This window comes from Pogoniulus pusillus, chromosome 24 (genome assembly GCF_015220805.1).
Source record: "Pogoniulus pusillus isolate bPogPus1 chromosome 24, bPogPus1.pri, whole genome shotgun sequence".
In the NCBI taxonomy this organism is placed as follows: domain Eukaryota; kingdom Metazoa; phylum Chordata; class Aves; order Piciformes; family Lybiidae; genus Pogoniulus; species Pogoniulus pusillus.
This window is the reverse complement of record NC_087287.1, coordinates 19,321,611-19,341,396: the sequence shown is the minus strand read 5'-3', so window position 1 is coordinate 19,341,396 and position 19,786 is coordinate 19,321,611. Positions and strand designations below refer to the sequence as shown.

At 56.6% G+C, this 19,786-nt stretch overlaps 1 protein-coding gene across 4 annotated transcripts in view; it reads right to left on the bottom strand.

Annotated features, from left to right (window-relative positions):
• Positions 1-17,155: 17,155 nt before the first annotated feature.
• NCKAP1 (NCK associated protein 1) overlaps positions 17,156-19,786 on the bottom strand; it is a 125,635-nt gene continuing 123,004 nt past the window's right edge. For all 4 annotated transcript variants that reach the window (XM_064163861.1, XM_064163862.1, XM_064163863.1 and 1 more), the window contains one exon: positions 17,156-18,270. In XM_064163861.1, coding sequence (XP_064019931.1) covers positions 18,154-18,270 — 117 coding nt within the window. In that variant the 3' untranslated portion in view covers positions 17,156-18,153. The remainder of the gene's footprint in view (positions 18,271-19,786) is intronic.

The window sequence follows — 19,786 nt, the reverse complement described above, 5'->3', positions numbered from 1 at the left end:
AGGGATCTGATCAGTGTCTAGCAGTAGCTGAGGGGTGGGGGCCAAGGGGAGGGGGCCAAGCTCTTTTGGGTGGTGCACAGCAATGAGCCAAGGAGCAATGCACACAGAGTGGAACAGAGAAGGTTTCACCTCAGCATGAGGAGAAAGTTCTTTGCAGTGAGGGTGCAGGAGCCCTGGAGCAGGCTGCCCAGAGAGGCTGTGGAGCCTCCTGCTCTGGAGCCTGTCAGAGCCCAGCTGGGTGCATTCCTGTGTGGGCTCCCCTGGGTGATGCTGCTTTTGGCAGGGGGTTGGGCTGGGTGATCTCTGCAGGTCCCTTCCCACCTCCACCATTTGATGATGCTGTGGTATTTTTAGTCTTTCACATGAAACTTTCTTTCTTGTGTTCTTGCTTTCAGTGAATCATTAATCCAGATCACCTCCAATCTGTTTTGGAGCAGACAGAACAGCTGTCTGGTTTTAAAAGCCATTTCCTATACTCTGCATAGGAACAAGCATCAATATGTTTAATGCTTCTGCAGGGAGGCTGTAGCCAGGTGGGGTTGGGCTCTGCTGCCAGGCAGCCAGCAACAGAAGAAGGGGACAGAGTCTGAAGCTGTGGCAGGGCAGGTCTAGGATGGCTGTGAGGAGGAAGTTGTTGTCAGAGAGAGTGATTGGCACTGGAATGGGCTGCCCAGGGAGGTGGTGGAGTGGCTGTGGCTGGAGGTGTTGCAGCCAAACCTGGCTGGGGCACTTAGTGCCATGGTGTGGTTGGTTGGGCAGGGCTGGGTGCTAGGTTGGGCTGGCTGAGCTTGGAGCTCTCTTCCAGCCTGCCTGATTCTGTGATTCTGTCACTATTCAAATGATGGAGAAGTATTTTCTTCAACCTACATGAGCCCATGAATTCTGAGAGCAGGAGTTGTTCAGTCTGCAGAAGAGAAGGCTCCAAAGAGGCCTTATTGTGGCCTTCCAGGATATGGAGCAGGCTACAAGAAAGCTGGGAGGGACTTCTTAATGTGTCAGGTAGGGATAGGACTGGGAGGAAAGGATCCAAGCTAGAGGAGGGCAGATTGAGATTGGATGTTAGGCAGAAGCTGTCCCCCATGAGGGTGGTGAGACACTGGCACAGGCTGCCCAGGGAGGTGGTGGAAGCCTCAGCCCTGGAAGGTTTTAAGGCCAGGCTGGATGTGGCTGTGAGCAACCTGATCTGGTGTGAGGTGTCCCTGCCCGTGGCAGGGGGGTTGGAGCTGGCTGCTCCTTGAGGTCCCTTCCAGCCCTAGCAATTCAGTGGAGTGTCAGCCAGGACAGCAGTGGCTCAGTGAGCCTGAAAGCTGACCAGGTGGTGGCTGTGCTCTTTGATCCATGGTGTATAATAAGCAGTGTGTTTCTCAGCAGGCCCTGGACATTGCCTAGAGCTTCCTGCTCTTGATGCCACTGCTCTGCATGCTGCTGACTTGTGCTATTATGAAAGAGCTGTTGTGTGCTCAGTTACAATGGCTCCCTCTGTCCAGAGAGGGGGTGGGGGGGAACTATTGGCATAAAATTGTCCCAAGGACATAAAACAGTACATGGATATTTTTTCCCTAATTATGCATTTGATGTTCCAGCCAGGGCATCATAGAATCAGTCTGGGTTGGAAGGGACCACAGGGATCAGCCTGTTCCAACCCCCCTGCCATGCCCAGGGACACCCTACCCTAGAGCAGGCTGCACACAGCCTCAGCCAGCCTGGCCTCAAACACCTCCAGCCATGGGGCCTCAACCACCTCCCTGGGCAACCCATTCCAGCCTCTCACCACTCTCCTGCTCAACAACTTCCTCCTCACCTCCAGCCTCACTCTCCCCACCTCCACCTTTGCTCCATTCCCCCCACTCCTGCCACTCCCTCACAGCCTCAAAAGTCCCTCCCCAGCTTTTTTGGAGCCCCCTTCAGATGCTGGCAGGCCACAAGAAGGTCACCTGGGAGCCTCCTCTGCTCCAGCCTGCACAGCCCCAACTCTTTCACTCTGTGCTCACAGCAGAGCTGCTGCAGCCTCTGAGCATCCTCCTGGCCCTGCTCTGGACACTCTCCAGCATCTCCACAGCCCTCTTGTCCCAGGGGCTCCAGAGCTGGATGCAGCACTCCAGGTGGGGTCTCAGCAGAGCAGAGCAGAGGGGGAGAATCCCCTCCCTGGCCCTGCTGCCCACACTGCTGCTGCTGCAGCCCAGGCTCTGGTTGCTCTCTGGGCTGCAAGTGCACACTGCTGGCTCCTGTTGAGCTTCTCCTCCACCAGCACCCCCAAGTGCCTCTGCTCAGGGCTGCTCTCCAGCCACTCACTGCCCACCCTGGATTGGTGCTTGGCATTGCCTCCACCCAGCTGCAGGACCTTGAACTTGATATTGGTTGGGCAGGGCTGGGTGCTAGGTTGGGCTGGCTGAGCTTGGAGCTCTCTTTCAACCTGCCTGATTCCTTCTATGATTCTAAGGGCAGTCCCCTGGGCAAGCTGTGTTGGGTAAGAAGATAGAAAAGCAATTCCTCCTCTGGAACTGGCACCACTGTGCCCACCACTTAGTAAGTTCCAACTGTTGGCAGTGTGTATTGAGACTTTTCAGGTGGCCTCTGGTGTGCCTCCTAAAGCGTTTGTCATTCCTGGAGCATGAAGCACAAGTGACTGCTCAGGTCCCATAAGGAGCCAGTCTGGATCAGATGTCTATTTCCCAGGGGAGGGCTTTGCTTTGTGCCAGAGAGAGAGAGAATGGAAGAAGAATGTCAGTGCTGCTGCCCAGGACGAAAGATTCGCACTGACCATGGTAATCGGCTCAACATTGTGATGTTAATGCTGACTACCAGCCAACAGGCTGAGCGCTGCGCAGAGGCAAACCACCCGCAGTCCTCTAGGGGCAAGTGCAGGGTCCTGCGCCTGGGCAGGCACCAGGCTGGGGCTGGAGAGCAACCCCACGGACAAAGATTCTGGAGTGCTGGTGGGCAGCAAGTTCTGCACGGGGCAGCAATGTGCCCTTGTGCCCAAGAGAGACAGTGGCATCCTGGGGGGCAGCAGGAAGAGTGTGGCCAGCAGGGCTGGGGAGGTTCTTCTCCCACTCTGCTCTGCCCTCAGGAGACCACAGCTGGAACACTGTGTCCAGTTTGGAGCTCCCCAGTTCAGGAGAGACAGAGAGCTCCAAGGGAAGAGGGAACAAAAGGGAAGCAGACAGGGACCAGGGAACCAAAGTCTAGGTGAGTTCCTGCTGCTGCTCTTGAACCATCTGGGCTGTGAGTGCAAATGTGGGAGAGATGCAGAGAGCATTGCTGTGAGCCAGTGTGTGCCTAGTTTGGGGAGACAGAGACCTGCTGGAGAGAGTCCAGCAGAGAGCCAGAGGATGACTGCAGGACCTGAGCACCTCCCTGTGCAGAGAGACTGAGAGCCCTGGGGCTGTTCAGGCTGGAGAGGAGAAGGCTGAGAGGGATCTGATCAGTGTCTAGCAGTAGCTGAGGGGTGGGGGCCAAGGGGAGGGGGCCAAGCTCTTTTGGGTGGTGCACAGCAATGAGCCAAGGAGCAATGCACACAGAGTGGAACAGAGAAGGTTTCACCTCAGCATGAGGAGAGACTTCTTTGCAGTGAGGGTGCAGGAGCCCTGGAGCAGGCTGCCCAGAGAGGCTGTGGAGCCTCCTGCTCTGGAGCCTGTCAGAGCCCAGCTGGGTGCACTCCTGTGTGGGCTCCCCTGGGTGATGCTGCTTGGCAGGAGGCTGGACTGGGTGATCTCTGGAGGCCCCTTCCAGCCTCTACCATCCTGTGATGCTGTGATGTCTGACTTGCAAGGCCATTCTGTGGTGCTGAGAAGATGATGGCTGCTGCTCAGGCTCTGCTGCTGTAGCCATCTGTTTTGCAGCCAAGAAGAAGGACTGGTGCCCAAACTGCCACTTGGCACATGTGAATTGTGCTGCCACTCTCCCCAGAGCACAGGGAATCCAGGCTGGTGATTTGAGGCAAGATAGAAGCCTTCTTCAGCAGGTCATCATGGGCTTGTCTAGCTTCAGAGCTTACCCCTCCCAGAACCAAGGCTTGCTGACCATAAGGAAATATTCCCTGCCTCTGAACTGTGCTTATGCCAAAGCTTTCTCTGCTCCTGGGATACAGTCTTGGAATCCATGCTGAAGTGTGAGCTCTCAGTCTCTGAACCAGGACCTGTTGGGAAGTCTGTCAGCAGAATGTTAGGGGCCTCCAGAAATCATCTGATCCAACTGCCCTGCCAGAGCAGCATCACCTAGAGCAGACCACAGAACAACACAGCCTGAGGTGGAGACTGCACAACCCCCCTGGGCAGCCTCTTCAAGCTGAACCAAACCTGGAGGTAGGTTTATAGGTAGGCCAGGAAGAAGCAGTTAGGGACCTGCTGAGCCTCTTGGATTCTCACAGGTCTATGGGACCAGATGGGATCCACCTTAGGGTGCTGAGAGCTCAGCTGAGCTGCCCAAGCTGCTCCCCATCATTTATCAGCAGCCCTGGCTCACTGGAGAGGTCCCCAAAGACTGGAAGCTGCCAATGTGATGCCCATCCACAGGAAGGGATGGAAGGAGGAACCAGGAAATTCCAGAGCTCTCATCCTGACCTCGGTGCCAGGCAAGGGCATGGCACAGCTCATCCTGAGTGCCATCACACAGCACCTACAGGATGGCCAAGGGAGCAGGCCTAGCCAGCATGGATTCAGGAGGAGCAGGTCCTGCCTGAACAACTTAATCTGGGTTTAAGACCAGGTTCCTGCCTGGTGAATGTGGGGCAGGCTCTGGATGGAGTCTGCCTGGACTGCAGCAAAGCCTTTGACACCATCTGCCACAACAAGCTCCTGGCACAGCTGGCAGCCCTTGGCTGGGCAGGGGCACTCTGCTGGGTCAAGAACTGGCTGCATGTCCAGGCCCAGAGAGTGGTGGTGAATGGTGCCACTGGTGCCACTGGACACAATATTCCAGGTGCAGCCTCCCCAGGGCAGAGCAGAGGGGCAGGAGAACCTCTCTCGACCTCCTAACCTCATATTCTCTCTGAGTTGTGTAAGGCTCAGTGTCTGTAGCTGTGCAGTGAGCAGGTCACTGTGCCCCAGCAGTGCTGGAAGCAGCATGACTGACGGGAACTTGGCCATGCTCCTGGAGCCAGCTCCGGGGACCGCTCCCGTTTGGGTCTGTGCTAGTACACAGAGTTGCAGGCATTAAGATCCCTGACTCACACAACTGCCAGGGCTGGAAGGGACCTCAAGGAGCAGCCAGCTCCAAGCCCGCTGCCACGGGCAGGGACACCTCACAGCAGATCAGGTTGCCCACAGCCACATCCAGCCTGGCCTTAGAACCTTCCAGGGCTGAGGCTTCCACCACCTCCCTGGGCAGCCTGTGCCAGTGTCTCACCACCCTCATGGGGAACAACTTCTGCCTAACATCCAATCTCAATCTGCCCTCCTCTAGCTTGGACCCACTCCCCCCAGCCCTGTCACTACCCAACACCCTACCAAGACCCTTAGCAGCTTTCTTGTAGCAGCCTACAGATCCTGGAAGGCCACAGTAAGGTCACCTGGGAGCTTCCTCTTCTCCAGACTGCACAGCCCCTACTCTCTCAGCCTGTTTCCACAGCAGAGCAGCTCCAGCCCTCTGAGCATCCATGGCCCTGCTCTGGGCACCTTCCAGCACCTCCAGCCCTTTCCAGTCCCAGGGGCTCCAGCAGTGGGCACAGTGCCCCAGGTGGGGGCTCAGCAGAGCAGAGGTGCTGGATGGGTCCCTGAGCAGTTTGCAAAAGCAGAGGATCCGAGATGCACAGCAGACAGAAGCTCCCCTGCTGCCTGCTCCCTAAGGACAGCCTGCAGAAGCCCCACTGCTGTGGCAAGCATCCTGCTCTAAGTTTGCCTGCTGACCGTTGCAGAGCATTGCCTAACAGCCCTGCGGGCTCAGCACAGAGCAGGCAAAGCACACAAACAGGTGCAGGTCACAACCACTCCAGCAACCTGACTCCTGCCCAGCTAAAACTGGCAGCTGCCTCTGGGTGCTTCTGAGCTCTGCTGCTAACAAAGCCCATTTGAGATCCCAATTCTGGGAAGCAAGGCCTGTGCCTGTGGGGAGAGGGGAGGGGGAGGGAGAAAAGCAGCACTGTTCTAGGAGCAGGCTGGAAAGGTGGAGGGGAAAGAGCCTCAACAACCTGGCCTGAGAATAGCTTGTTGGGAGGGGAGGTGTATGGGTGCTGTGAGAGCAGTGCTAGGGATGGCAGCAAGAGGCAGGTGGGTGCATGGGTGCTGTGAGAGCAGTGCCTATGGATGGCAGCAAGAGGCAGGTGGGTGTATGGGTGCTGTGAGAGCAGTGCTAGGGGTGGCAGCAAGAGGCAGGTGGGTGTATGGGTGCTGTGAGAGCAGTGCTAGGGGTGGCAGCAAGAGGCAGGTGGGTGTATGGGTGCTGTGAGAGCAGTGCTAGGGGTGGCAGCAAGAGGCAGGTGGGTGTATGGGTGCTGTGAGAGCAGTGCTAGGGATGGCAGCAAGAGGCAGGTGGGTGTATGGGTGCTGTGAGAGCAGTGCTAGGGATGGCAGCAAGAGGCAGGTGGGTGTATGGGTGCTGTGAGAGCAGTGCTAGGGATGGCAGCAAGAGGCAGGTGGGTGTATGGGTGCTGTGAGAGCAGTGCTAGGGGTGGCAGCAAGAGGCAGGTGGGTGTATGGGTGCTGTGAGAGCAGTGCTAGGGATGGCAGCAAGAGGCAGGTGGGTGTATGGGTGCTGTGAGAGCAGTGCTAGGGGTGGCAGCAAGAGGCAGGTGGGTGTATGGGTGCTGTGAGAGCAGTGCTAGGGATGGCAGCAAGAGGCAGGTGGGTGTATGGGTGCTGTGAGAGCAGTGCTAGGGGTGGCAGCAAGAGGCAGGTGGGTGTATGGGTGCTGTGAGAGCAGTGCTAGGGATGGCAGCAAGAGGCAGGTGGGTGTATGGGTGCTGTGAGAGCAGTGCTAGGGGTGGCAGCAAGAGGCAGGTGGGTGTATGGGTGCTGTGAGAGCAGTGCTAGGGATGGCAGCAAGAGGCAGGTGGGTGTATGGGTGCTGTGAGAGCAGTGCTAGGGATGGCAGCAAGAGGCAGGTGGGTGTATGGGTGCTGTGAGAGCAGTGCTAGGGATGGCAGCAAGAGGCAGGTGGGTGTATGGGTGCTGTGAGAGCAGTGCTAGGGGTGGCAGCAAGAGGCAGGTGGGTGTATGGGTGCTGTGAGAGCAGTGCTAGGGGTGGCAGCAAGAGGCAGGTGGGTGTATGGGTGCTGTGAGAGCAGTGCCTATGGATGGCAGCAAGAGGCAGGTGGGTGTATGGGTGCTGTGAGAGCAGTGCTAGGGGTGGCAGCAAGAGGCAGGTGGGTGTATGGGTGCTGTGAGAGCAGTGCTAGGGATGGCAGCAAGAGGCAGGTGGGTGTATGGGTGCTGTGAGAGCAGTGCCTATGGATGGCAGCAAGAGGCAGGTGGGTGTATGGGTGCTGTGAGAGCAGTGCTAGGGGTGGCAGCAAGAGGCAGGTGGGTGTATGGGTGCTGTGAGAGCAGTGCTAGGGGTGGCAGCAAGAGGCAGGTGGGTGTATGGGTGCTGTGAGAGCAGTGCTAGGGATGGCAGCAAGAGGCAGGTGGGTGTATGGGTGCTGTGAGAGCAGTGCTAGGGGTGGCAGCAAGAGGCAGGTGGGTGTATGGGTGCTGTGAGAGCAGTGCTAGGGATGGCAGCAAGAGGCAGGTGGGTGTATGGGTGCTGTGAGAGCAGTGCTAGGGGTGGCAGCAAGAGGCAGGTGGGTGTATGGGTGCTGTGAGAGCAGTGCCTATGGATGGCAGCAAGAGGCAGGTGGGTGTATGGGTGCTGTGAGAGCAGTGCTAGGGGTGGCAGCAGGAGGCAGGTGGGTGTATGGGTGCTGTGAGAGCAGTGCTAGGGGTGGCAGCAAGAGGCAGGTGGGTGTATGGGTGCTGTGAGAGCAGTGCTAGGGATGGCAGCAAGAGGCAGGTGGGTGTATGGGTGCTGTGAGAGCAGTGCTAGGGATGGCAGCAAGAGGCAGGTGGGTGTATGGGTGCTGTGAGAGCAGTGCTAGGGGTGGCAGCAAGAGGCAGGTGGGTGTATGGGTGCTGTGAGAGCAGTGCTAGGGGTGGCAGCAAGAGGCAGGTGGGTGCATGGGTGCTGTGAGAGCAGTGCTAGGGATGGCAGCAAGAGGCAGGTGGGTGTATGGGTGCTGTGAGAGCAGTGCCTATGGATGGCAGCAAGAGGCAGGTGGGTGTATGGGTGCTGTGAGAGCAGTGCCTATGGATGGCAGCAAGAGGCAGGTGGGTGTATGGGTGCTGTGAGAGCAGTGCTAGGGATGGCAGCAAGAGGCAGGTGGGTGTATGGGTGCTGTGAGAGCAGTGCTAGGGATGGCAGCAAGAGGCAGGTGGGTGTATGGGTGCTGTGAGAGCAGTGCTAGGGGTGGCAGCAAGAGGCAGGTGGGTGCATGGGTGCTGTGAGAGCAGTGCTAGGGATGGCAGCAAGAGGCAGGTGGGTGTATGGGTGCTGTGAGAGCAGTGCCTATGGATGGCAGCAAGAGGCAGGTGGGTGTATGGGTGCTGTGAGAGCAGTGCTAGGGATGGCAGCAAGAGGCAGGTGGGTGTATGGGTGCTGTGAGAGCAGTGCTAGGGATGGCAGCAAGAGGCAGGTGGGTGTATGGGTGCTGTGAGAGCAGTGCTAGGGATGGCAGCAAGAGGCAGGTGGGTGTATGGGTGCTGTGAGAGCAGTGCTAGGGGTGGCAGCAAGAGGCAGGTGGGTGCATGGGTGCCATGACATCAAAGATCACATTGGTTGCTTCTGTGCTCCACAACCTCCCTGGGCAACCTGTGCCAGTGTCTCACCACCCTCACTGCAAACAACTCCTTCCTAACATCCAGTTTCAACCTCTCCTCTGCCATGGCAATGGCTGCAAACTAGAGCAGAGCAGGCTGAGATTGGCTGTGAGGAACAGATTCTTTACTATGAGGGTGGCTGAGTACTGCAACAGGTTGCCCATGGCTGTGGTTGGGCCCCATCCCTGGAGATCTTCAAGGTGAGGTTGGAGAGGGCTGTGGGCAACCTTATCTCGTTGAGGATGTCTCTGCTGGGTGCAGGGGTGTGTGTGGGGGGCAGTGAGCAACCCGATCTAGTTGAGGATGTCCCTGCTGAGTGCAGAGGAGGGGTTGGACTGGCTGAGCTTTGGAGGGTCCCTTCCAGGCCAGAGCATTCTGTGATTCTAAGATCCAGGCAAATGGGGCTCTTCACTTTGGAAGAGTTAAAAAGCTCCTGCAGCCAGCCTGGCATCTTGCAGTTGTTTTTCCAGGGTTGGGTTTCAGGGGTTTGGGTTTGCAGAGCATCTGCTGTTTGCATGGCTCGCAGGTGTGCGAGCAGAAGCTCTGCCTTTCCCCACCGGGCTGAGCTTCCCACACAGAGCCCTTTGTGATCCCAAACTGCTAAAAAACAGCCACAGCTCAGCCAGAGCAGGCTGGCTTCTATTTATAGCTGAGGCTTGATCCCAGGGCATGGCAGCCCCACAGCCCCTTGGCAGTGCAGGGCTGTGGCTGTACAAGCCTCGGCTGTGCGCGCAGCGCTCCGGGCACGATGCAGCGCTGGGGAGAGCTGCTCTCAGAGCTGGGGCAGGGGCTGCAGGGGCAGTGCAACCCGAGAGGCTGCAAAGCTGAGAGGCAAATTTATGGCTTAAGAAAACTCGACTCAGAGTTGGGTTATGGCCTCCAAGGCAGGCAGCTCGAGTTCCTCCTGCAGGGCCCTGGCTAGCGATGCTGCGTAATGTATATGGCAGCAGAGAGCACTGCAGAGGGAGTTTTGCCTGCAGTGCCCCATCTGGAGGTGATTATAAGGGAGGAGGGCCCAGTGGATTCTGTTGTGTCTCTGGTGTGGCCCACAGTGGGAGGGAAGTGCTCTCTTTCCCATGGCCTGCGTGGTCACCATAACAGCAGCCAGCAGTCTGCTGCCTGAATGCCAGTCAGGGAATGCTTTGGGCTGCAAGGCACCTTCAAAGGTCACCCAGTCCAAACCCCCTGCACTAAGGAGGGGACATCCTCCACTGGCTCAGGTTGCTCAGAGCCCTGCTGAGCCTCACCTCGAGTATGTGCAGGGAACAGCTGTACTTAGGCTGCCTCACATTCATAGACACCTGAAGAGTGGTTTAGGATTGTGTGCTGGGAGGTGAAGCAGCCAAGCAGGAGGCAGGAGGAGAGGAAATGACCTCAAGCTGCAGCTTGGATGTCAGAAGAAACTTCACTGAACCAGCTGCCAAACACAGGAATGAGCTCCCCAGGGAGGTGGTTGAAATCTCCATCCCTGGAGCTGTGCAAATGAGGCAGTTTGTGGCATGGTGGTGTTGGGACCACTGTTGGCTTGATGTGACTCTGTGACCCTGCCCATGGTCCCCTCCAGGGCAGCAGCAGGTCCCTCATGCCAAAGCAAGAACTGTCCCTGGGGCATCAATTAGGTTTCAGTCAGTGCAGTTAGGGGTGGAGTGGCTGCCACAGCAGGAGGGTTGTGCTGCCACCCAGCCAGAGCTGGCCAGGCTGGAGAGCTGGCAGGGAGAAATGGGATGGAGCACAGCAAGGGCAAGGGCAGAGTCTGGCACCTGGGAAAGAACAGCCACATGGACCAGGAGAGGCTGGGGACTGACCTGCTGGAGAGCAGGGAAGGGGAAAGGCACCTGGGGGTCCTGGTGGGTGGGAGCATGCCCATGAGCCAGCAATGTGCTCTGCTGGCCAAGAAGGCCAATGCCATCCTGGGCTGCATTAGAAGGGCTGTGGTTAGGAGGTCGAGAGAGGTTCTCCTGCCCCTCTGCTCTGCCCTGGGGAGGCTGCACCTGGAATATTGTGTCCAGTTCTGGGCTCCTCAGTTCAAGAAGGACCTCAGGGAACTTCTGGAGAGAGTCCAGCACAGAGCCACAGAGATGCTGCAGGCAGTGGAAGAGCTTCCTTAGGAGGAGAGCCTGAGGGAGCTGGGGCTGTGCTGCTGGGAGAGGAGCAGCCTGAGAGGTGACCTCCTTGGTGTTGGGAAAGATGTGCAGGTGAGTGGCAGGAGGCTGCAGCCAGGCTCTGCTGGGTGATGCCAGTGCCAGGGCAAGGGGCAGTGGTGGCAGCTGAGGCATAGGAAGCTCCATGGAAACAGGAGGAGGAATTTTCTCCCTGTGAGGGTGCCAGAGCCCTGGCACAGGCTGCCCAGGGGGGCTGTGAAGCCTCCCTCTCTGGAGATAGTCAAAACCTTCCTGGGTGTGTTCCTGTGTGACCTGCTCTGGGTGATGCTGCTCTGGCAGGGGTTGGACTGGATGAGCTTTGGAGGTCCCTTCCAGCCCCTGACACTCTGATTCTGTCTGTCTCTGGTCTCCTCCACTGGGGAGCTGCTCTATTAATAGAGATAGGTCAGGAACAGTGGAGCTCTGAATCCCAGTTAAGCTTGCTTTCAGTCTGACTTCCAGGAGCCCAAGTACTGCCCAACCAACTCTGCTTTGGGTGTGTGCTCAGCTCAGCTCAGCTCAGCTCAGCTCCCTTCTGCTGTTTCCTTAATGTTTGCCACAGCACCAACTGATCCTGCAGCAATCTGAGCATGTGGCACAGCCTTGTCTGGCTTCTGTGGGACTTGGGATGAAGTTCCTGTTCTTAATGCCTCTCTGCCCTGCTGAGACCACACCTGGAGTACTGTGTCCAGTTTGGGGCTCCCCAGTTCAGGAGAGACACAGACCTGCTGGAGAGAGTCCAGCAGAGAGCCAGAGGATGACTGCAGGACTTGAGCACCTCCCTGTGCAGAGAGACTGAGAGCCCTGGGGCTGTTCAGGCTGGAGAGGAGAAGGCTGAGAGGGATCTGATCAGTGTCTAGCAGTAGCTGAGGGGTGGGGGCCAAGGGGAGGGGGCCAAGCTCTTTTGGGTGGTGCACAGCAATGAGCCAAGGAGCAATGCACACAAAGTGGAACAGAGAAGGTTTCACCTCAGCATGAGGAGAGACTTCTTTGCAGTGAGGGTGCAGGAGCCCTGGAGCAGGCTGCCCAGAGAGGCTGTGGAGCCTCCTGCTCTGGAGCCTGTCAGAGCCCAGCTGGGTGCATTCCTGTGTGGGCTCCCCTGGGTGATGCTGCTTTTGGCAGGAGGCTGGGCTGGGTGATCTCTGCAGGTCCCTTCCAACTCTACCATGCTGTGATGCTGTGATGTCTGACTTGCAAGGCCATTCCTGATGCTTTTGCCTTATTTTTTAAAATGTTTTTAGTGATAAACCTGAGGCTGCTTAATCTGGAGAGGAGAGCACTGAGAGGAGAAGGCTGAGAGGGAATCTGATCAGTGTCTATCAAGAGCTGAGGGCTGGGGGGCAGGAAGGAAGGGACAGGGACAGCCTCTGCTCACTTGTGCCCTGCCACAGGACAAGGGGCAAGGGATGGACACTGCAGCACAGCAAGTTCCAGCTCAACAGCAGCAACAACTTCTTGGCTGTGAGGGTGCCAGAGCCCTGGCACAGGCTGCCCAGAGAGGTTGTGGAGTCTCCTTCTGTGGAGCCTTTGCAGCCCTGTCTGGATGTGCTCCTGTGTGACCTGTGCTGGATTCTCTGCTCCTGCTGTGGCAGGGAGGTTGGGCTGGAAGCTCTCCAGAGGTCCCTCCCAGCCCTTAACATCCTGGGATCTGTGATGTGAGCAAATATTGAGATGAAAAGATGTGTTCTAAGAGGCATACAGACCCCAAAGGCACAGGATAGTTACTAATGAGCTGCCTAGTAGAAACAGCCCCCAAAATTAACAGTCTGACAGTCCAGTTGTGGGCTCCTGAATTGCAGAGAGCTGCTGAGGTGCTGGAAGGTGTTGAGAGAAGGGCAGCAAGGCTGGGGAGGGGCCTGGAGCAGAGCCCTGTGAGGAGAGGCTGAGGGAGCTGGGGGGGTGCAGCCTGCAGCAGAGGAGGCTGAGGGCAGAGCTCATTGCTGTCTGCAGCTGCCTGCAGGGAGGCTGTAGCCAGGTGGGGTTGGGCTCTGCTGCCAGGCAGCCAGCAAGAGAAGAAGGGGACCGAGTCTGAAGCTGTGGCAGGGCAGGTCTAGGCTGGCTGTGAGGAGGAAGTTGTTGTCAGAGAGAGTGATTGGCATTGGAATGGGCTGCCCAGGGAGGTGGTGGAGTGGCTGTGCCTGGAGGTGTTGCAGCCAAGCCTGGCTGGGGCACTTAGTGCCATGGTCTGGTTGGTTGGGCAGGGCTGGGTGCTAGGTTGGGCTGGCTGAGCTTGGAGCTCTCTTTCAGCCTGCTTCATTCTATGGTTCTCTGACAGCCCTGCATTGAGAGAACCTTTTCTCCTCCCTCACTACTTCCAAGCCATCCATGGAGAAGCCTGAGGGATTATTAAAGTTAATAGCTCCCTGTGTTTTGTCTACCTGAGCAGGGGAACAAGGCCCTGCTTGGACCAGGCAATGTACAATAAATCCCATTTTTATGACTCTCCAAGTCAGTGATTTTATGGTGCTTAGTAACAGCTGCAGGAGAAGCAATTTAGGGCTGTGTTTCAGGTGAGTGCCTGCCTCATGCTGGGGTCGTGGCCCTGTGTTTGTTTTCCTAAGGCAGTCTGCATCAGCACATTGAACTGCACAGAACCCTCAGGCTGCCACTGAAGGGCTCAGCGAAGCAAAGGGCTCATAAACTGCACCAGCAGAGGCTGGGAGGTGACCTGCTGGAGAGCAGTCCCATGGAGAGAGCCTTGGAGTGCTGGTGGGCAGCAAGTTCTGCACGGGGAAGCAATGTGCCCTTGTGCCCAAGAGAGACAGTGGCATCCTGGGGGGCATCAGGAAGAGTGTGGCCAGCAGGGCTGGGGAGGTTCTTCTCCTCCTCTGCTCTGCCCTCAGGAGACCACAGCTGGAATACTGTGTCCAGTTTGGAGCTCCCCGGCTCAGGAGAGACAGAGAGCTCCAAGGGAAGAGGGAACAAAAGGGAAGCAGACAGGGACCAGGGAACCAAAGTCTAGGTGAGTTCCTGCTGCTGCTCTTGAACCATCTGGGCTGTGAGTGCAAATGTGGGAGAGATGCAGAGAGCATTGCTGTGAGCCTGTGTGTGTCTGGTTTGGGGAGACAGGGACCTGCTGGGGAGAGTCCAGCAGAGAGCCAGAGGATGACTGCAGGACTTGAGCACCTCCCTGTGCAGAGAGACACTGCAGCAGGGTGCCCAGGGAGGTGGTTGCCCCATCCCTGGAGATCTTCAAGGCGAGGCTGGACAGTGTTGTGGGTGACCTGATGCAGTGGAGGATGTCCCTGCTGAGTGCAGGGAGCTGTAGAATCATGGAATCAGGCAGGTTGGAAGAGAGCTCCAAGCTCAGCCAGCCCAACCTAGCACCCAGCCCTGCCCAACCAACCAGACCATGGCACTAAGTGCCCCAGCCAGGCTTGGCTGCAACACCTCCAGCCACAGCCACTCCACCACCTCCCTGGGCAGCCCATTCCAATGCCAATCACTCTCTCTGACAACAACTTCCTCCTCACAGCCAGCCTAGACCTGCCCTGGCACAGCTGAAGGCTGTGTCCCCTTTCATTGCTTCCTTTCATGTCCATCTTTTGAAAGCACTCAGAGCCTTTCTCAGTCACCTCAAGACACTCTCCCGAAGCTGCCCAGGAGCCTGCAGCTGCCTGCGCAGGCTGCGGCGTTGCCATGGGGACCCTGCTGCGGTGTCAGCGCCCAGCCTGGCAGCCAGGGGCTGAACTCTTTCTGCACCTCCGCAGTGGAAGGACAGACAGATGCCCTCCTCGGTGTGCCCCTGGGCAAGGCAGCCTGCCAGGCAAGGCAGCCTGCTCCCAGCACGGCTGCCAGAGCCTCCTGCGGGCGGCAGCGTGGCACAGAGAGCAGGCAAGGGAAGGGCAGAGCTGGCAGGCAGCTGGCACACCCCTGCTGCACCCCTGCTGGCTGATGCCTGCTCTGTGCCCGGGAGCAGACAGTGTGAAGCTCTTTGGAGTCATTGCCTCATGGCCTGGGGTGGCTTCCTGCAGGGGCCAGGGCAGAGAGCAGCAGGGCTGAGGGGCAGGAGCTGATCACAGAATGGGCTGGGCTGGAAGGGACCTCAAGGCTCAGCCAGCTCCAGCCCCTGCCATGGGCAGGGACAGCTCCCACTGGAGCAGGCTGCCCGAGGCCTCATCCAACCTGGCCTTGAACAGCTCCAGGGAGGCTGTGCAGCACAGAAGCACCCAATGTGATCAAAGATCACACTCTGTGCTGCACAACCTGCCTGGGCAACCTGTGCCAGGGCCTCACCACCCTCAACCTGTGCCAGGGTCTCACTACCCTCACTGCAAACAACTTCTCCCTAACAGCCAGTTCCAGTCTCCCCTCTGCCACTTCAAACCCATTCCTCCTCCTCCTGCCATTCCCAGACCTTGTCAATAGTTCCTCCCCAGCCCTCCTGCAGCCCCCTGCAGACCCTGCAAGGCCACTCCAAGGTCTCCTCCAAGCCTTCTCCTCTCCAGCCTGCACAGCCCCAACTCTCTCAGCCTGGCCTCACAGCAGAGCTGCTGCAGCCCTCTCAGCATCTTGGTGGCCTCCTCTGGACCACTCCAACACTTCCATGTGCTGCTTGTGCTGGGGGCTCCAGAACTGCCCCCAGGACTGCAGGTGGGGTGTGAGGAGAGCAGAGCCAAGGGGCACAATCCCCTCCCAGTACACAGAGGAGTAGCTTGCACAGGACCAAGAGAGGGACATCCACTCCAGAGCTAGTATTTAGCTGCCAGCATATGTGGAATGCCTGCACCTGGGCACAACTCCACTGCTAAGTGAGAGGCAAAAGGTTTGGAAGTGACAGAGAATCAAACTGCAGCCCTGGGCACTGATCCAGGCTGCTTCCCAGCCTGGGCTCTCTGGTTGCCGTTGCACCAGCTCCTAAGTGGAGCAGCTGCGTGGCACAAACCCCCAGCAGTTGCCATGCAGGCAGGCAGTGCGTGGCTGGGCACCACCCCCAACTGCTCCCACTTGATTCTGAGCCTTGGGGGCTTGCCCTGTGCTGCCAGAGCAGCTTCACATGGCTGTGGCAAGGCACAGCTCTGTGTCTTCCACAGTGCTTTTGGGCCTGGCAGCCAAAAGGGCACTGCCACAGAGCTGTCAGGGTGGCAGACTTGCTCCTGCCTGCTGGAGCAGGTGGCCAAGTGAAGTGGCTGCTCACAACAGGGACCAGCAAAGCACCAATGCCCCTCAGTGCCTGTGCTCAGCTCTCTTGTGCCACTCCACATGCTCCAGATGGGGTCTCAGCAGAGCAGAGCAGAGCAGAGCAGAGCAGAGCAGAGCAGAGCAGAGGGGCAGAATCCCCTCCCTCACTCTGCTGCCCACACTGCTGTGCATGCAGCCCAGGCTCTGGTTGCATTTTGGGCTGCAAGTGCACACTGCTGGCTCATGTGGAGCTCCTCATCCACCAGCACCCCCAAGCCCCTTTCTTTAGGGCTGCTCCACTGATAAAAAAAGGCCAATTCTGCACCTGTCTCAGTGAGGGAGAAGAGGAGGCTCAGGGCAGAGCTCATTGCTGCCTGCAGCTGCCTGCAGGGAGGCTGTAGCCAGGTGGGGTTGGGCTCTGCTGCCAGGCAGCCAGCAAGAGAAGAAGGGGACAGAGTCTGAAGCTGTGCCAGGGGAGGTCTAGGCTGGCTGTGAGGAGGAAGTTGTTGTCAGAGAGAGTGATTGGCATTGGAATGGGCTGCCCAGGGAGGTGGTGGAGTGGCCGTGGCTGGAGGTGTTGCAGCCAAGCCTGGCTGGGGCACTTAGTGCCATGGTCTGGTTGGTTGGGCAGGGCTGGGTGCTAGGTTGGGCTGGATGAGCTTGGAGCTCTCTTCCAGCCTGGCTGATTCTATGATTCTGTGGGTGCTAGGTTGGGCTGGATGAGCTTGGAGCTCTCCCCCAATCTGCTTGATTCTATGGTTCTGTGTCTGTGATTCTAGGTCTGAAGTTAGCTTTCAGCAACACTCTCCTGTTGGATGCTGACTCCCAGTTTTCCCCGAGCTGCATGCCAGGGAAATGCTTCTCTCTCTGCCTTCTGTACAACTAAGATTTAAAGGAAGATGGCACTGAACTGACACTTCTGTCATGGTTTTTAATTCCTTCTTCCAGCTGTTTTTTGCAAGGTTTGCTAATTGCAGAAGCCAAGAGGTGCAGGACTAAAGGAAGTCTTCAAAGCTCTAAGGATGGACGTTTCATCACCTGTGAGATGGAAACCAACACACAGCAGCAGAGTTTGAAGCTCAAAAAGAATCCACCTGCAGGTAATCCAGTCCTAGTGTTTATTGTTATGTTATGGAAGGTACACTTGGATCTCCAAAAACTTTTAAAACATATAAAAAGTGGTTTAAAGGGCTTAACATTTGTGGTTTGTTTGGTTTTTTTACTATCAACATGTGCTAAATGTGTAAGAATGGTTTATTATACAGCAGGGGAGGATGGCAGTGTTAATGCCAGCAGGGGCACCACAGAAGTTAGTTAAAAGGAAAGCCAAACCCAAACAGATTGTTCACTATGCTTTATACAAACATCACCACTTGCTGTTGGTTAAGAGCAGAGGGAGAGGGGCTCTGTCTGCAGGGTAAAGCAAAGTCTCAGAGCACATCCTTTTAATGTTAGATAGCATCCTAGGAGGGGAAAGGGCTGGGTGAATGCTCTGAAATCAAGCTAGAAATGCTGCCATGACTTCACAGAAATGCACATCCAATATCTGCTTTCCATAAAGAACAATAGGTACAAGATTGTAACTCTCCCTATAGGAAATAATTTACACACAGATGAAAGCTACACCAGCTAAAAGAACCACTAAGTACAGCTTGGTTTGTGGTGGGTTTAGTTCTCCTCCCGAGCAACAGAGCCAAGAGGTTCCCCTTTCACAGGGCAGGAGGAGGTCTCTTTTTGTTGTTGTTTTTTTAGATGCTCTAAAGTAAAATGCACCAAAAAAAAATAAGTTCCAAATCAAATAAAAAGGTGAAATAAAAAAAAAGGGGGGGGGGGGGGATGATTTTTTTTTTCCTTCCATGAATGTGCAACCTAAAGGAAAACTCAACCAAGCTTCTCCTGTAGCATAACCGCGTTAAGAAAGCACTGCTCAGAAAGGAAGAGTTTATGGGAAGGTAAAAAACAAACCCAACCAAACAATAAAAATGAAGTCTCCAATGCACAGATCTGTGGAGCAGGGCAGAAAGTAGAAGAGCTCCCACAGTTTACAGCTGAAAGTGAGGCCCCAGAGAGCAGGGAGCTTGGGCTGGTCTGAGAGCGGCTGCTCAGGCTGAGGAGGTGACGCTCTGTTTGTAGACGGCGTGGTAGGCATTCCTCAGCAGGACGTAAGGGAAGCAGGACTCCAAGAGGTCCATCGTCAGGAATGGAGACTCCTGCACGATCTGGAAGACACCAGAGACAAAGAGGTTGTGCAAAACACCTTCTGCTGCCTGCTGCTGAGCAACTCCTGGCTCGCGCCGCTGCCTGCCCACTGCAGAGCGAGGACGCAGTGGGAAATGCTGGGGGAGTGCAGTGCTTGTTGGCTCTGTGCTCCTCAAACCCCCCCAGGCAGCTTGCTCAGGGAGCCAGGCCCTGCTGCCACTTCTGAAAGGGACAGAGTCCCCAAGGGAAAAGGCTCTGAGCAGAGAGACTCCTCAAAGAGGAACCTCCAAGCAGAGAGGATCCCCAAAAGGCTCCAAGTGGAGAGGATCCCCAAGGGAAAAGGCTCCCACCAGAGAGACTTCTCAAAGAGAAACTTCCCAAGCAGAGCGGATCCCCAAAAGGCTCCAAGTGGAGAGGATCCCCAAAGGAAAAGGCTCCGAGCAGAGAGGATACTCAAAGAGAAACTTCCCAAGCAGAGCGGATCCCCAAAAGGCTCCAAGTGGAGAGGATCCCCAAAGGAAAAGGCTCCGAGCAGAGAGGATACTCAAAGAGAAACTTCCCAAGCAGAGCGGATCCCCAAAAGGCTCCAAGTGGAGAGGATCCCCAAAGGAAAAGGCTCCGAGCAGAGAGGATACTCAAAGAGGAGCCTCCGAACAGAGAGGATTCCCAAAAGGCTCCAAGCAGAGAGGATCCTCAAAGGAAAAAGCTCTGAGCAGAGAGAATCCCCAAAAGAAAACATCTGAACAGAGAGGATCCCCAAAAGGAAAAGGCTCAGAGCAGAGAGGATCCTCAAAAGGCTCTGAGCAGGGAGGAGCCAAACGAGGCTCTGAGCAGATAGGATCCCCAAAAGAAAATTTCTGTACAGAGAGGATCCCCAAAGGAAAAGGCTCTGAGCAGAGGATCCCCAAAAGAAAAGGCTCCAAGTATATGGGATCCCCAAAGGAAAAGGGTCTGAGCAGAGAGAGTCCCCAGAGGAAAAGGCTCAGAGCAGAGAGTATCCTCAAAAGGCTCTGAGCAGGGAGGAGCCAAACAAGGCTCTGAGCAGAGGATGCCCAAAAGAAAAGGCTCCAAGCATATGGGATCCCCAAAGGAAAAGGCTCTGAGCAGAGAGAGTCCCCAGAGGAAAAGGCTCAGAGCAGAGAGGATCCCCAAAAGGCTCCAAGAGGGTCCCCAGAGGAAAAGGCTCAGAGCAGAGAGAGTCCCCAGAGGAAAAGGCTCAGAGCAGAGAGGATCCCCAAAAGGCTCCAAGAGGGTCCCCAGAGGAAAAGGCTCAGAGCAGAGAGGATCCCCAGAGGAAAAGGCTCAGAGCAGAGAGGATCCCCAGAGGAAAAGGCTCTGAGCAGACAGGGTCCCCAGAGGAAAAGGCTCAGAGCAGAGAGGATCCCCAGAGGAAAAGGCTCCGAGCAGAGAGGATCCCCAGAGGAAAAGGCTCAGAGCAGAGAGGATCCCCAGAGGAAAAGGCTCAGAGCAGAGAGGGTCCCCAGAGGAAAAGGCTCAGAGCAGAGAGGATCCCCAGAGGAAAAGGCTCAGAGCAGA